General features: G+C 32.4%; 2 protein-coding genes across 2 annotated transcripts; one reads left to right on the forward strand and one right to left on the reverse strand.

Moving 5' to 3' along the window:
* The first annotated feature begins 4,828 nt into the window (after nt 1-4,828).
* Nucleotides 4,829-6,128, forward strand: LOC103835620. Its single transcript, XM_009111803.3, has one exon. The coding sequence runs from the start codon at nt 5,391-5,393 to the stop codon at nt 5,904-5,906; it is 516 nt and encodes a 171-aa protein (XP_009110051.1). The 5' UTR covers nt 4,829-5,390; the 3' UTR covers nt 5,907-6,128.
* A 3,031-nt stretch (nt 6,129-9,159) lies between these two features.
* On the reverse strand, nt 9,160-11,344 carry LOC103835621 (F-box/kelch-repeat protein At1g26930). Its single transcript, XM_009111804.3, has one exon. It carries the CDS (start codon nt 10,678-10,680, stop codon nt 9,400-9,402), a length of 1,281 nt encoding a protein of 426 aa, XP_009110052.1. The 5' UTR covers nt 10,681-11,344; the 3' UTR covers nt 9,160-9,399.
* Between the last annotated feature and the right edge of the window lie 5,379 nt (nt 11,345-16,723).

The following is a 16,723-nucleotide window of genomic DNA, read 5'->3' on the forward strand; positions in this document are numbered from 1 at the left end:
ATCCCCACAAAAAATAAAACAAAAAAATCGTAAGCATTTTCATGTTTATAAATTAGGCTCAGCTTTAATCATTCAAACATAATCAGGCTGTCTTAATCATGACTTGTTGTTATCATCCCCCTCGTTTGTATATTACCCACTTGATATTCTTTTATTTTAACACAACAATGTCGGGAGGAAAAAAAATCTTGAGTTGGTCGTGTTCATATATATAAGAATGAATAAATACATAAATCATATAACTTTATGCATATACAGCAAAACTCATGACATTATTCAGTTTACCGACTTTGTTTTATTATTTTTGGTTATCATGTCCTATTCGAAAAGGTAAGAAGTCTAATGAGAATGTTAAAGTTATACAAGCTATTTGATAACGTGAATGCCTTTTATCATATATAATTGAATTTCCCGAATAAGTTTGTCGTGAATTGATTTGAAGATGTCATGTGAGTTTCAAAACTGATAAATACCCTTCATTTTTTACGCAAACTAAAATAGTAATTGAAATGTATTTATGTTCATAATAATTACATCTACTTAACTAAAAAAATTTAAGATAAATAAAATTATTTATAAAATAATGTATTTTATAATTAATATTTAATTTAGAATAAGTATAAATTGCATTGGAAATTTCAAAATAATATTTTTGTGTAATAAAAAAAATGTCAAAATATATTTGTGAAAATAATAAATCTAATGAAAAATGATCTCCGATATTGACTATTACTTAACTGCACAACCATTCTGTTAACTAGACAGAATTAATTAGAAACCGATTTCTGTTAACGGTGGAAGTTGGATTGATTCGAAACTTGTCGACTCCACCATAACATTTTACAATACTATTAATTATTTCCTCCGTTGCTAAAAGATGTATGTTCTGGAAAAAAAATTGTTTCAAAATGATACATTTTTTATCTTTTCAATATATGATTTTATGAAAAATTGTAAGTTTCAAAAAAAATAATAGTATTTATTGAATTTCTATTGGCTAAAAGTTATGGAAAATTGTTATTCACAAAAAACAATATATATTTAATGAGTTTTCTTAATATATGTGAAAAGTCTAGAATATGCATCTTTTAAAAACAGAGGGAGTAGTAAACAGAAGTATTTATTAGATCTCCTCAAGGGATATGACTAACAAATCATGTGTATTATTGTTTTTCAAAAAAAAAACAAATGTGTATAATCAATTTCACGAACAGGTGGAACATCGCATGAGTGGACTGTGGACCGACCACTTCAATAATTTTAGATCGACGGTGGGTACTATAATAATGCATAACAAAAATGCCATATATTAGTTCAAAAAAAAATTCCATATGATTATGATAATGGCGTATTATGACAATTCCACCACTTTGCACATGCCACCTCCCACCATGGTCGAGCAAAGAAATGGCCCCAACATTGATCTGGTTATTTAGCCATCGAAGTTTTGTAGGACCCAAGTTTTGTTTCCAATTAGCTATAGATGTGTTAAGCAAAAAAGGAAGAAGTTATAGATGCTTTAGACGTTTTAGTATAATTTCATTATAGCATGTAGTATTTTAGTTTTAGTAATATTATAGTATATAGAAAGTGTACGAAAACGAGTTGACAAAAAAAAAAGTGTACGACAAGTCGAAAACGCACTTATGGTTTAGTTTAAAAGCTGGCTATGAAAATGTTAGAGTTTGATGGTAAATGGTAATTAAGTATATCCAAATACATATCTTTACTTAAGAAATTGACATTTTCAGATGCTTTCTTCATATAATATTTTCAGCTGCGAGCCTGCGACACATTAGTTCAAAAAGAACGTAGGCACATTGCATTTGCATATCGTACGTACGCACGGATTGTGTATTCGTACATCTCACTTTTTCAGTTTAGCAGCCGACAATTATTTATTCTTTTATTATTATTATTTTGAGGTAAGTCTGAATATATAATATATAATAGAGGAATTTTAGGAGTAAAATAATATTCTTTTCCAAACTTTTATTATTTTTGTATATTGACTAGTGCTATATTCCAATCACTACTTGGAAAAATTGAATCAGATACCAAAGCAGAAATGAAAAAAAAAAAATCTATTCGTTTGTTAATTTGATGAATACAGTTTATCAAATTAACGCATCTTTTTTCTGCGTTCCCCACGTTCCCCACGGCACATGCAGTTTATTTCTTTTCATTAATTAACGGATGCAGAATTGCAGATGCAATTTCGATTATATTTAGCGAACACGCAACTCCCGTATGCATGGGTAAAACCGTAAAATGTAATCTATCTTTCTATAAACTATAGGCACTACTAAGATATGTTGGCCAACTCCAAGCACATATTCATTTGTTTCCAATGAGATATGCATCTCAAGGAATGCGAGTTACGTCATGCTCCTTGAATTACAAGTCCCAACACTGGATCGCATATACGTTTTGTTAAAATAAGCATATGTACAAGATTTTTTGGTCCAAGTGTATCCTAATCGATTAACTTGTTGGTTAACTCCAATTAAGAGAGGCATGGTAAATCTCTGGTTGTGACTCGGTAACAACTTAATGGAAACCACTTGGGCTAGTTTCTCCTACCAACTAATATGTATATTGGTTTTTAAGTTTTGGTAAACCAAACCAAAATGGTTTATCTTTCAAAATATCTCTCTGTCCCAACCAGATTCGTGAATCAGTACCGCTGGTCCAGTACCGCGCATTCTCCTCTTGAATAATGGTATTTTCAAAACTATATTTTTGGCTATAGTAAACATATGCAACTTTAAAATGCTTAGAAATAAACCTAAAAGCAACCTCTTATTGCATAGAAGCTTAGCAGAGTTCTTAAACAAAAAAAATACTAATATGTTTGTTTAAGAAAATTAAGATTACACCCCCCCCCCCTACAATAATACAAATGTCCTCGGACAGTTTTCAAAAGATTCTTAAAAGTTTAATATACTCATTTTAATTTCTTTCTTCATTTTCGATTACTTTTTTTATATATTCACAAGAACCTCATGTGAGATATTTCTACTGGAAGTTAGGAATCCAGATAATCTAGTCATTAATTCTCATTTATATTTTACCTCAAAAAGAAAATCTTATTTATACCCTTCACGTAGCTCGAAGGAGACTTGGATAGAGAGATGAAAACCCACTATTCAAATTATTTAAAAATTGTAATTTTAGAATCAGTTCAAAAAATATATATTTAATTTAATTCATTAAAGGAAACGTTAAGAAAACAAAAGCATTTGTCGTTTTTCTAAATCATCCATGTTCCACATGTTGGGAACCGTAAATAAATAGTTTTAACTGGGTGGAATTTTTTAAAAAAATTTGGCAAGCAGGCCAACAAAGTAAAGTAAAAGAAAGAAAAAATGAAAAGTAAAGTTTAGCAGAAGTTCTCCGAAAGAAAGAGAAATAAATCCCACTTGCGTAAATAATCATACCTCGAACAATGTATTCATCACCTTACTTCATTTCGAATCTGATTATTCTTTCCGTTTTAATTTAGATGTTGTTATAAGGCAAACTTTTATTAACTTATTTGTTACCTTTATCTAAATTAAAAATAATCAATGTAATAAATTTTAAAATTTTAAAATTAAATAAACATTTACCTATTTTTAATTTGTGTAAAAAAAATAAATATTATTTTTTAAAAGAGAAAACCTTAAAATAAACAGTTGGATTTTATGAATTTTTTTTCTAAAACATGTTAGTTTTTTTTTCTCCATGTATACTTGAACGTTCAAGTCAAATTCATTTCTCTGTTTTTCTTCTTTTTTCTTAACTTTTTTGTCAGCAAAAATAAAATTGTTTTCCTGGCTCTTAATTTTTTTTCTCTCTCTCTCTCTCCTTTGCCTTTGTCTTTTTATTAACGTGTGTTCTGTCTTTTTTTTTTGTCAACACGTGTGTTCAGTCTTTTCACTTGTATTATATTTTTATTAATTCATTTAACTTTTTTTTTTTTGAAAAATTTTCATTTAATATTTTCACTTGTATTATATTTTGTAACCGCGTAATTTCAAAATATAACGTCTTCCTGATTACCAACTAGAGGAATGCATAAGACAAATAATTGAAACGGTCATTCTAACTATAAAATACCCAATGTTTCATACCTATTTTTCAGAGAAAGAAAAACCATAGGAAGCATTTTATACTTAGATTTCTTTTTTTTTCTTTTTGAAGAGGTAGTAATAGAACTTAAAACGTGTCAATAACTAATGGAAATACTGTACCTGGTAAAAACAAAGAAATGGTACTAGTGTTGCTTTACTAATGCTAACACCTAAAATGGTTTATACACACAATAAAAGCGATATAAACACACATACATAAAATTCAACAAGAAAACACTGAAAACTTGTATAACAAAAGGTTATTATGGTAATCAACTTATAATTTGGATGTCCTCAAAAGCCGTGAGTTAAAACTAAAATAGTCTCGCTAAAGTCGGTGAAAATGATAATTTGTTTTCAAGCCTCAGTGACATGTTTAATGTTTTGATTAACTAATGGAAAATCATGACGAGGTTATCTCGATGAATATGTTGGCTGTGACCTGTGAGATGTGTGATCTGTGATTAGTTTAAGCCTTTAAGGTATGGCCAGGTAATAAGAAGCAGTCTCTTTCCATGTGAAATCAAAAGATGTGAAACGACCGCCGGATCTGATTATCTCCCGTAATCTACAAGCTCGTTTTGGAAGGCTAATCCTAAGGTCAATACAACACCAAGATACTGTCAAATCTCTATGACAACAACAACTAGTTTTTTTTCTTTTCTCCCTCTCTCTTGCAATATTTATAAAATAAAGATGAAGGGAGCATCCTTAACCTCATTGATAATCGAGTCCAAGAAGGCAAGAAACGTTACTTTTATTTCAAAGATAAAAATATATGCTTACATATCTTCTTAAGAATCTAGATATATTTTGGACACGCAATTCATATTCCAGAATTTTGTGAATATATATTTTGAAATTATTATAAATTTATTTGTAAAATAAAATCATCGGCATAATTTATTAATTGTTGGCTGTTATTCATGGGTTATATAGCAACTATCAAAGCTTGCATGCATAATTCACTCTGCAAATCAGAATTTCAAAATATTAAGCAAATAAGATTTCTTTCCGGATAATGCGAAAACTTGAAAAAGCATTCACATGTTTCTCCCTTCTGACATGCACAAAGCAAAAGAAATTTTGCTTTTTAAAATAATATTTGATACTAAATCACATAATAATTAAAATACTAAAAAAATAGATATCTTGACCAAATAATCTCTATATATACATTTCAGAGTCTCCATTTCGCTTATCACCCTCACTATCGTCTCTCTCTCTCTAACGATATAACAGCTTCTCTCTCTCTCTTTCTCTTTCTTGAATACAATGGCTGAAACAACTCCATTAAAGCGCCACCGAGAAGAAGAAACCCTAGCCGAAGAAGAAACCAATAAACGACAAAAGCCATCTTCTTCCTCATACAATGACCAGATTCTCTGTCTCCTCGACGATTCAGACGAACTTAACCTACCCAACAACGATCTAGCTTCTTTTATACACACTCTTCAGCAAGATATCTCATCAGATGACCAAAACGGTGTCGTCTCTAGAGTCTCCAACGTGGAAGATTCGTCGACTTCGTGTGTTTCCTCGAAGGAAGACGATGTTGACGAAGAGAGCAAGGAGAAAGTGATGCAGCATCTTTTGGAAGCTTCTGACGACGAACTAGGGCTTCCTAGCAACGAATTTGGCGAGAGCAATTATGAGATGATTAAGAATGATGTTAGTCAGGATTATATTTATGGAGATAGTTTGTTAGATGGGTTTGGTGATGCGTTTTGGGAGCTTGAAGATGAAGCTGCTAATTATTACACGTTGCTCCAGTCTCAGCTGTTCTTGTAGAAATCTTAAGGATAAATCTGGGGGAAAACTTAATATGAAAGAAAAGGCCAATTAAAAAATTTAAATAAGTGGGTCGGTTTTCTATATGAAAAATCAAATCATTTTTAAGGCACACTTTGGTTTCGGCGGAGCTACAAAATAGTTTCATTTTAATTATTTGATTAATATGTAGTGGACAAATGATAATGGTATTATTATTATTTTTTATTAATTGTTTCTTTACTCCTACTACTCGCTAGTGCGTCGAGAGATCGCAAAGACTACAGCATGGGATTTTATTTATATTCTTCAATATATTGTGAATGAAAAAAAAAACAATATATTGTGAATGAATAAGAAATGTGGCATATTGATGGAAGTAATGCATAAGTATAATAATTTAACTAAGAAAGTATAATTTAAGTACCGAATAAACTTGATTTGAGTCAAAAATCGTTTCTCGTGAAATGAATCCAAGCGAAACAAAAGGAGGTTTCACGTTGCCCAAACTTAGTGTTATATATGTTTTGGAGCTTTCGATTGATCTTTTATATTTCGTATAGTTTTTAACTTTTTATTTTGCATGCTATGATAACATGTTTGGCTTGTCCCATAGAACACTTATCCTTAGGAATTAGTCTGATCTTTCTATAGGTTCGAGATACTTCTTTTTTTTTTTTGAACAATTTCGAGATACTTCTAAATTAGTAAAAAAAAATGTTTCGGAATTATCTGAGAAAACCAAACTGAGTTGTACTATCATGAGTTGTACTACTTATGAGCTGACGAGGACGAAGAAAAATCTAGTCTTTAAAGTAGGATTTTCCCTAGAGCTGCGGGCTGCCGATAAGGAGTTGGGCCATTGAAAAATATCAGTGTCCGATCCTACAACAAAGATACATGAAGAAAGATAGTGGAAGACAAGCCCAAAACAAAAGCAGAATCAGCTTTGATTAAATCAACCCGAGACTATTATTGTTTACCAACATATTTATCCAGGCAGCAAAAACTGAGAAAACAACAATTTCCAGCAAAATTAGCTTGAGACTTGATCAGTTTATTCTGGTTTATCACGCATCTTAATCTAATGTATAGTTCATAGTCAATAAAAATGCTTTTTAAAACCATACTTTTAATCTGTTTTCTGAATTGGTAAGTGCTAATACACATTATTACTATGATGATGTTTCATTAAACTATTTTTCACAACTACAAACTGTTTGACGTACATCAATAAAACTTTTATTTGACACGATACTTTGTGAGAGTATATCTTTTCTGTTATAAACATAATTATTAATCAATAAGATTGTGGTGGACAAACTGTTAAATCAGTTTATGACAATAACAACTAAAAATAAATAGAACGCCGTGGCCAAAAAAATTTGGAAGTTCTCAGTAAAATAATGTGATAAACATACATACTTAAAATTATTTTAAAACACCGAATTTATATATTTTCAAAATTCAGAACCATTAATTAGAAAATATCCTTTCTTCAAACAAAAAATAGAAAATATCCAAAACAGAAGGTGCATCGATAAAGTTGAAAAAGGCAAATACGAAGTGCCGATCAAAAGAATGCGAATTTTGAAGGAGCTAAACAAGTAGAGCCAATTAAATTTGCGAGAATATATATGCATATTGGCCGTACTATTTGAATTATATATCTTATATCCAGGGGCGAAGCTAGGAGTTAATTATAGGGGGTGCATAATTCATAAAGGAAAAAATAAATGGTTGAGTAGATATCGAACCTTGGATGTTTGGGAGTGCACATAAAGACTTTAACCATTTAGATAACTGGAACTTACAACTTTTACATACAAAACTTGTTAATATTGATAAAATTATGGGTGCACTTGCACCCACAACTGTCTTACTATATCAAGTGATACGAGTTAGTGATATCAAGTGATCACGAGTAAGTGCCATCTCTCACGGTCGCCCAAGGGCTGATATGTTCACAAAGACTGATCTGACCAGTTTCATGTCTATGAATGATTGTTTTTTCAAGCACATATAATTTTTTTTTCCGTAGAGCCTATTCTCGTGGAGAACCATCATCATATATTGCAAAACTGCGGCTTCAAAGAGCGGTTATGTAATCACAACAACAATTGACAACATCGCTCTTGTTCTTGTATTCTTTTTTTTTTCTTTGTAGCCGATAAATTCTGAATCTTGAACAATCACTTACGATCTGTAAATTTGTAACTAAGCCCATCATTATATCATATAGTTTTTCTTTTAATAAAGCATATTCCAGTGGATTACCATATTGCAAAACTATGGTTTCGAAGAGCGGTTATATAATCTCAAAACAATACACTACTGCTCTTGTTCCTGTATTTTTTTTATTTTGTTTTTCTAAATCGATGAATTCTGAACTTTAAACTAATAAGCTTTTGAACCAAAGAACAGAACAATGTAAATTAGTATCATTTCCAAAATTAACTAATTATCTTGTATTTGATCAAAGTTATTTTTGTAAACAATTATATTGGAACTCATAATTAGTATTCATTTTAAGTTCCGAATCTGGAAATGGTGTTTTGCTTTAGAGTAGTGGTCAGTGGAGGCAATGGCATTAGCAATAATACTAATAGTATAAACAATAAGCAAATCAATATTATTTGCTAATTACCTCACTTTTGAAAGCTGATGTTGCATTAGTGGAGGAAACATTAGGGAATCAGCAAAAGTATCTCATTTTATTAGATTTTACAGTTGTATTAGACGACAAATTAACAGATTTAAGTATGTTATAAAAATGATAATTCCAAAATGGGCTACTATACTAGCATAAGCCTCCACCAACACTAACCTTGCTTTACCTTTTTATGCCTCAATCATGGGCTCATTTTCTACTGCACCAAAAGAAAAACTTGCAGTGGTCATTTAAAAATGTCATTTAAATAAAATTAAAGTTCTACTCGAATATGATACTCCTGTCAAAACATTTCTTCACATAAAAATTGAAAGATAATATATTAATATTAAATAAAAAGGAAAATTCATCTTTATATACATTGGTACTTTAGCATAATCAAATAGTTGAAGATTCGACCCACATAAATATGCTTTTAGAGTTGATGCAGGTGCTACTGAATGTGAATAAATACTTCACAGACTTGGACTTAAAGTACTCGACTGAATCAATAACTTTTAGGTCACAAAACGACAAAAACAACTAGCAATCTTTAGTGATATCTACTCTGTTTTACAGTGAAGTAAGATGTAATCACACTTAAATCAATTTAAAAGCTGTAACTGAGTATAAGGTTCAAGACTTTGGAATCTCTAGAGCATGAGAAAGAGCTAAGAGCTAAAACCGTAACAAATGAAAAGATGAACCATACATTGAAGTGCAAGATCAATAGAACTCAGCAAGAAACATGAAACTACACATTAACAATAGGAAACAGAACAACAATCTCCTCAAATTTCATATTTTAATCATAACTAATAGGCCTCTCAGCAACGGCTAAACCAACATTCTTTTTTCACTTCTTCAGCAGCTCATCACGGCGCAATTGTAAACGAAATTAACCGACTGTTTCTTGCCAAGTAAATGCCACTGCGGTGCACCATCACTTGGAACCCATGAGTTAAGCTCAATGAACCCTTCACCTGGAGCCTTCGGTCCACCAATCACTATAACCTGATCCCCACAAGCTCTAAACGCTAACCCCCAACCGTTCATCGAACCCGCTTGCTCAGGCAAACTCCCAACTTGAACCCAAACCCGACTCTCCTTATCATATCTCCTAACCGCCATACCGGCATGATCAGCCGCGTAAAGCTGATCATTCACAACCGCTACAAGCGGTGGAGCCATCGCAGCCGCAGACATCCCGTTCCCTTGGTTTATCAACCTCGGTGGCGACATATCAGGAATCTCTTTCCACGCCCTCGTCTTCATATCGAACTCTTCACCACAAGTCAGAACCTTAGGCTCGTTCCCTTCCCCAACACCAATCCCACCAATCACATAAAACTTCCCATCCATAAACACACCGGAACACATCTTCCTCCGCTTGTTCATCGCCGGCAACACCGACCAAGTCTGGTCCTCGGAGTTATACATCTCAGCCGTATCAAGAATCCTACCGTTCGAATCGCAACCGCCGGCTAAAACCGCGATCTCGCCGTAGCTAGCGGAGCCAAACAAGCATCTAGGCATGTTCATACTCTTCCCGGTAGACCAAGAGTTAGTCAAAAGACTGTATCGATAAATTACATAAGAGCTCACTTCCCAACCGAACACAAGCAAATCAGTTCCGACAGCGAGGGACTCCTTGTCCGCGTACCTGAAACACTCGTTCTGCGGCATACTCGGCAAACGCATCCACCGTTTCAACCTCGGATCAAACGCTTCCCACTCGTTGAGATGGCACGAGAAGTAAACCCAGTGCTCGAGCGTCCCTTGCAGCCTCCGGAGCCTATAAATCTCGCCGCTCCGGATCAAAGCGCGTAGGCTCCGGCTCACCGAAGCAATGGAGCAGTAATCAGCTCGTGAGCAACGGAGCAAACAGCTGATTGAGTCGTCTTTGTTCATCCCCGGGATTAACGAACCCGAATCTGAAGAACCGTTCTCTCCATCTCCTCCTCCGTCGAGATTCAAGAACTTGTGAATCTTCTTGCGGTGGCGACGATCGGTCTCGTGGCTCTCGTCGTCGTTGAGAAAGGGGCGTTTGGTGGAAATCGAGAAGCTCCATTTGGTTTCTTGATGAGTTGGCATGGTGAAGAGAGTTGAAACCAGACAAGAATCTCGTGGTCGACCTTCGAACATCTTGTCGGAAAGAGAAATAATCAAATTCGCAAGAAAAATCAAGTTCTTGCTTCAGATTGGATCCAAGCTTTTAACCAAGAAGAAGCACAAAGTCAACTCCATGTTGCGGAACTATATAAGCTCGGAGTTCTAACTTTACCTGCAACTACAATATAACATTTCTTGTAAGAACAACAACAACAGAAGATGAATGAGACTTTGCTGATTAAAAAAACTTAATATTTAATTAACTAATGTTATCTCTCTCTCGCTCTCTCTCTCTATGTTTTCATTTGTATATCTTTCTTCATAAACCTTAAGCTCATCTGCAAATCAGAAGAAGCAAATGGCCTTTGTAGACAAGTGTTGTGCACATTTATTAAATTAAACATTTATCTAATTATTCTGTACTGTTTTACTGTTGTCGAATAAATATTTAGTAATTAAATTTTTCATTACAGAACACAGGCGTGTAATCCAACACCTTGAATCTAACCAATGCTATATTGCTTCAATCGTACAATATTGTTCTATAAAAATTTAAGTACAATACTTTATCATCAAAATAACAGTTTATAAATTGTGTAATCGTACTCTTTCCTTTCTTGGGACATGGGTGGTGCCAAGAATGTGGATGATTTTTTATTCAATTAATTACTGTAAAAAAAGTTGGATAAGGACGAATAAAACGTAATCATCGGAAGTTTGTTGTTTTCCCCGGCGGATCTACGACGGGGCCGCCGAGTTTTGCGGTGATAATGAGACCCGGTTCGAACACGTGTCGTCGCCCCCTCCACAACTTGTCAGATTTTAGCTTCTTTTTTTTACTTTTGACTCAATAGTTTAAAAGCCGCCTAGGGACAGACTGGAATAGCCTACGGGTGTGAGTACGATACACCTGATGCTTCTGGGCCCCAAATAAACTCGAGGGGAGTTTGGTATTTGAATACAGCAAGATGTCATGTATGATGGTCCCTATTAATTAACGTTTGGTCATGAGTCATGACGATGATCGTTTTACACCTAACCATTGACTTTTTGTTCGAAACGCAGTACATAGATCAACGACATTGTAATTTAATAAAAGTACAACACTGTTTTCATGTTGAAATCTTCCGATGATTTGACTCATTTGAATAAGTACTCATGCTTATGAAGTTTTATTTCCTAATTAGTGGTAAAACTTCGTCCAGACATATCGTTACATGTTCCATCAACTAAAGTTTCAACAATTTGAACTACATTATTCACGTTCTATTTTTCTAAATTATGTTTTAATATCAAGAGTTCAGATATAATGTCATATTCTCTAATAGAGTGATTTTAGCTATAATTTTGTCGTGACAAAAAAAAACCTATATTTTTGTAAATGTGACACTTTTTTATTTAGAGTTACAATGACAATCTATCATTGTACGATCGAACCAACTACTTTTTGTAAGAGTTTTTGAGTTAAATGTAGTTGATGATCTTTCTACAATTATAAATTTCAGAGTGTAAGTAGTCAAGTATGAGGTTAAGGATGAGGATCACAGCATTTCATTAAATCAAATTTGGATGTTGGCAAAAGTTCTTTGACATATCGAACAAAATATGTCTTTTTTTTAAGTTGTTATATTACATTTTTTATTTTTTAAAATAAACATAGGAACAGGTGCAAATATTAAAGGCAGAAAAGAAAAATAAAAGAACAAAATATGTTTTAGGTAAGTCATGTCAGGAACTTCTCTACAATATTGCTTTTAAAACCGAATTTTCATTCAATCTCAGTTTAAAAACTCTAATAAAACGGAGTTTAGAAACGATGCTAAATACTCAATGATATTATCATTATTTTTTTACTATGGTAAAATTATTTAACCAAATGACAAAGTTGATTGTGTTTTGTTTTCTTTTCAGATTTAACATTATTAGTTTCTAAAAAAAATAGATTTGATTCGTTCGAATTTACCCCTCAATAAATCAGATGTTTAAGAGGTACTTGATATAACCATATAGACTAAATTCTTCTTATGCGATTTTCCCATTTCCTATAAGAGTTGGAATTTGAACTTTCTATTATTTTAGAATCTTTCCTAACCACTAATATGAGAATTATATTTATATATGATGTTGGCTATGCTATATTCAACATGCATGTAAGATGTTTTTATGACTTTTGTGTCTTTGTCTAGTACTTTCGACTTTAACCTTGAAATATATTAATTTTAAATAAGTTCAACTATGATCTAGACAGAAAAAAAAAAGAATTTATCTTGGACAAGCAAAGACTTGCTTTATAGGCTATTAGAAATAAAAAGTGTGTTCACCACTCTACTTTAAATCGTTGAATAGATAATAATGGATGTCATTTTATACATAAATAGGATTCAACGTTTTCTTACAAAATTAGAATTTGCTTACTCGTTTCAGCACGCATGGGAGTGCGAAGATATAATGATAAATTTGAGAAAAATTAATGGTATTAGCAGCCTATTAGGAAGCAGGAAACAGAGAAAAAGAATACGAAGTTAAAGAAAATTTGTCCAAAAATGAAGAAAAAGTCAAAAATTTAAAAATGAGACTCTAGGTTTTAGTCACATGTCTGACTCAGCATCTGACTAGATTAGACTCGACGCTTAAGTTGGAGATGGCCCCCATCTCATTCTACCCATTTAAGTTTGGGAAAATGCCACGAAAGAAATCCTTAACATTTCTTACAAAAATAGAAAAGGTAGTACAAATAGATAAATGACAAAAAAAATGGTAGATGATAGATAAATGGTCATATTTGTTTCCGTATATATGTTGTGTATAAAAAATGTGGTATGTGATGGACTGTATGTTTAATTAATATTTGATTTCTTATGTATTATATAGATTTGATTGAATATATTATGGTTTGCTCAAAAAAAAAAAGATTGAATATATTATGGTTAGGCATGGGCATTCGGGGTCCCAATCGGGTTTCCGTTTTATCCATTCGGGTTTTGGTTTTTTGGGTTTATCAAAATCAACCCCATTCGAGTTATATAAAAGTTCGGTTTGGGACCGGTTCGGGTTATATCGGGTTCGGGTCGGGGTTAGTAAATCTTCAAAGAACCGGTATAACCCATTGTACTTTCCGGTTCGGGTCTCAATCGGTTCTTTGGTTTAACAATACATGATTTGTACCTATTTTGTAACTAAAACATAAATAAAATCGGTTCTTCGGATTTAAAATACATGATTTGTACATATTTTAATAACCAAAACATAAGTAAAATCGATTCAAAAATAAGAAAAACATCAAACGTGATCATTCAAAATCAAGCGAAAGATAAACATAGTTAGTGATAGAAAGAAAACCAGCTAAATGAAATCATAAAACAAAAACTAAGTTCTCATAAAATGAGAAACACTATTCAATGAAAACAAAATCAAAATAAAAAAAAAAACTTTAGGCTTCAGCCGCTACATTCCACCATCAACCTTCATGTATTAGATAATTATTTTAGAAGTTCAATAATATCTTAAAGTATTTTGGATACATATTAAGAATTAAGATCATATTTGGTAGAAGTTCTTTTTGTTATTATAAATGTTTCGGGTTCTATCGGATATCCATTTAGGTCCGGGTTCAGTTCGGATAATACCCATAACCCAATATACCAAAAAACAGGATCCATTCGGTATTTATGTCGGGTTCGGATCGGTTCGGATTCATTTTTATCGGATCGAGTTCGGTTCGGATTTTCGGATTCGGTTTATTTGCCCAGCCCTATGGTAGAGTTGTTGAATATGGCTTTTGTATGTTATGTAGATTTTTATAAGGTACAATATGGTAGAGTTTTTTTTAGAAGGGCTATCACATCTAGAGTTTGAGTATCCAGCTATAACTATCTTGACGGAAAAGCATTTTTGCAACTCATAAGTATGATGACTAGCTACTCTGTTTTCTCCAACACTATGATATTTGAAGATGTCAGAGGTATGATGTGTGATAACTATTAGATTCTTTTCTGGGTGTCGTTGCGTAGCCCGTTCATTATCTGCTAATCGTCACTTGAATACATTTTAAAATTATGAAATATGGATTTTGGTTGATAACTATCAACTAATTAGGTTTATATAGTGTGAGTTTGATGCGATCACAAATATAACTACCGAGCCGTATGCGGTATGAATTTGGTGACTAAGATTGTTCATAGTGAACCTCAAACAGCGTCTGATCGAGTGGGTCTTCAAATTCATATATATTTGCTGATTCGAATACCTTATTCTTATATACATGTTACCAATATACACACATCCTAGGCTCACAGCCTACTATATGTATGTATATGTTCTCTCGGATGCTGAACACAGAAAATCACAAACAGCAAATCATTGTTACCACACAGTGACTGTGACACACATAATAAACACACGTACATATATCATATGCATAGAAAATAATAAGAATGATTTTTTATCAAATAAAAAAAAATAAGAAGAAAATGTAAAAAGCATAACGTAATGTTCAACAACAACAAAAAAAAAAAAGCATCATGTAGATGTAATACCTGCTTTTTAAAAATCAGAATACTTTTGAGGATTATGTGGGCAACCCCATTGCGGAGAAGAAAGGGAGTGGGCATCTCTTTATAGACAAATTTAACTGATTTATAACTCTTTGCTCATTAACAAAATTAATTATTTATTTTCATTTATGCTCGGGGAGTTTCAAGATCAAAACAATATAACTTGCAGAAATGTACAGTCACCATGACTATTTGTACGTTAAAACAAGAAAACTAATTAAGTATGATACAAAATGTTTAAACTAAGAAGAGTAATAAAACTATGTCTTTTTTTATCAGATATAATATAAAACTATGTCTCAGTATTGCATTTTAAACTAAGAAGAGTATAAATTATAAAACCATGTCTCGGTATTGATATTTTAAAATTCTTAAGTTGGATCTAGACTCGTTAAGGATTCATAGTCGTAGTAACTATACCACGTACGCACAAGGCCATATATATAAGTAACGAAGGGATATAATATGCACGGATCTTCCTTTTCTTCCATACATCAAATGATTTTTGTGTTGAGGGTCCATATCTAATACTATGTCATCGATATGAGTTTACTATTTTTGAAACAAAGGAAATTTTTTTATTCATTTTAAATTATTTAATATGTGTGCAAGATTATTTGATATTGTATAGTTAGTTTATCTAATGACGCATATCAACTATCAAGGGCATGCAAAGTTACAAAAAAAACTATCAAGGGCATGCATGCTGACTAATAAGTAATATGTAAAATATATTAATATTCGAAAAAAACAAATGTAGATAAAAACAGGTGTCAGTATTAATTTAATGTCACTTTCACAAAACCACGTTTGATATCATGATTTACACGTAACTGGAAATACTCAGATGCTAAATAGGATTTCTTTTAAAAATTCTGTTTTAGAAAGACGTGTTGCAGTGGATGGTACTCGTGTGGTTAAAATTAAAAGCATATCTTCCATAATGGAAGCATCCTTTATTTTAGCATGATTCATTCGTGTGCATGCATGTATGCATCTTAAAACTGAAAGATAAGGTTGCGTCGAGTTAAATAAATAAAGAAAACAACTGGATATTTCTCCTAACTTCCTGAAAACAACTTGCATTCTTTTTTTTGTTAGCTTTTCGAAATCGATATGTTTCCGCTGGACCGTGGATATGTTAGGAATCGTGTTCTTCGAGGGAGCATTAACTCTAGATGTTGATTGATGTAACTGAAACCTAAAATCATAACATGAATCTGGCCAAACCCAAACTCCAAACACTCACACAGAAAAAAGTAGAAGACGAACAAATGCTTTTGTTCAAAATTCAACTCTTCCAACTCCCACACGCCGTTATATTGAAGCTTTGCTCATTGTTTTTAACACCCAAGTACGAATAATTGCCGAGAAAGGGTAAAACAAATAGAAACTTAAAAACATATTACTACTTTTAATAAATTATTATTTTCCAACTACAGTTTTTCAAAAGTTATAATAATGTTGCGTATTTTTTAAAAAAAAATCAATAAAGCACAATAGTGGGGGATAAACAGAAACAT

This window comes from Brassica rapa, chromosome A08 (assembly GCF_000309985.2).
Source record: "Brassica rapa cultivar Chiifu-401-42 chromosome A08, CAAS_Brap_v3.01, whole genome shotgun sequence".
Classification (NCBI taxonomy): Eukaryota; Viridiplantae; Streptophyta; class Magnoliopsida; order Brassicales; family Brassicaceae; genus Brassica; species Brassica rapa.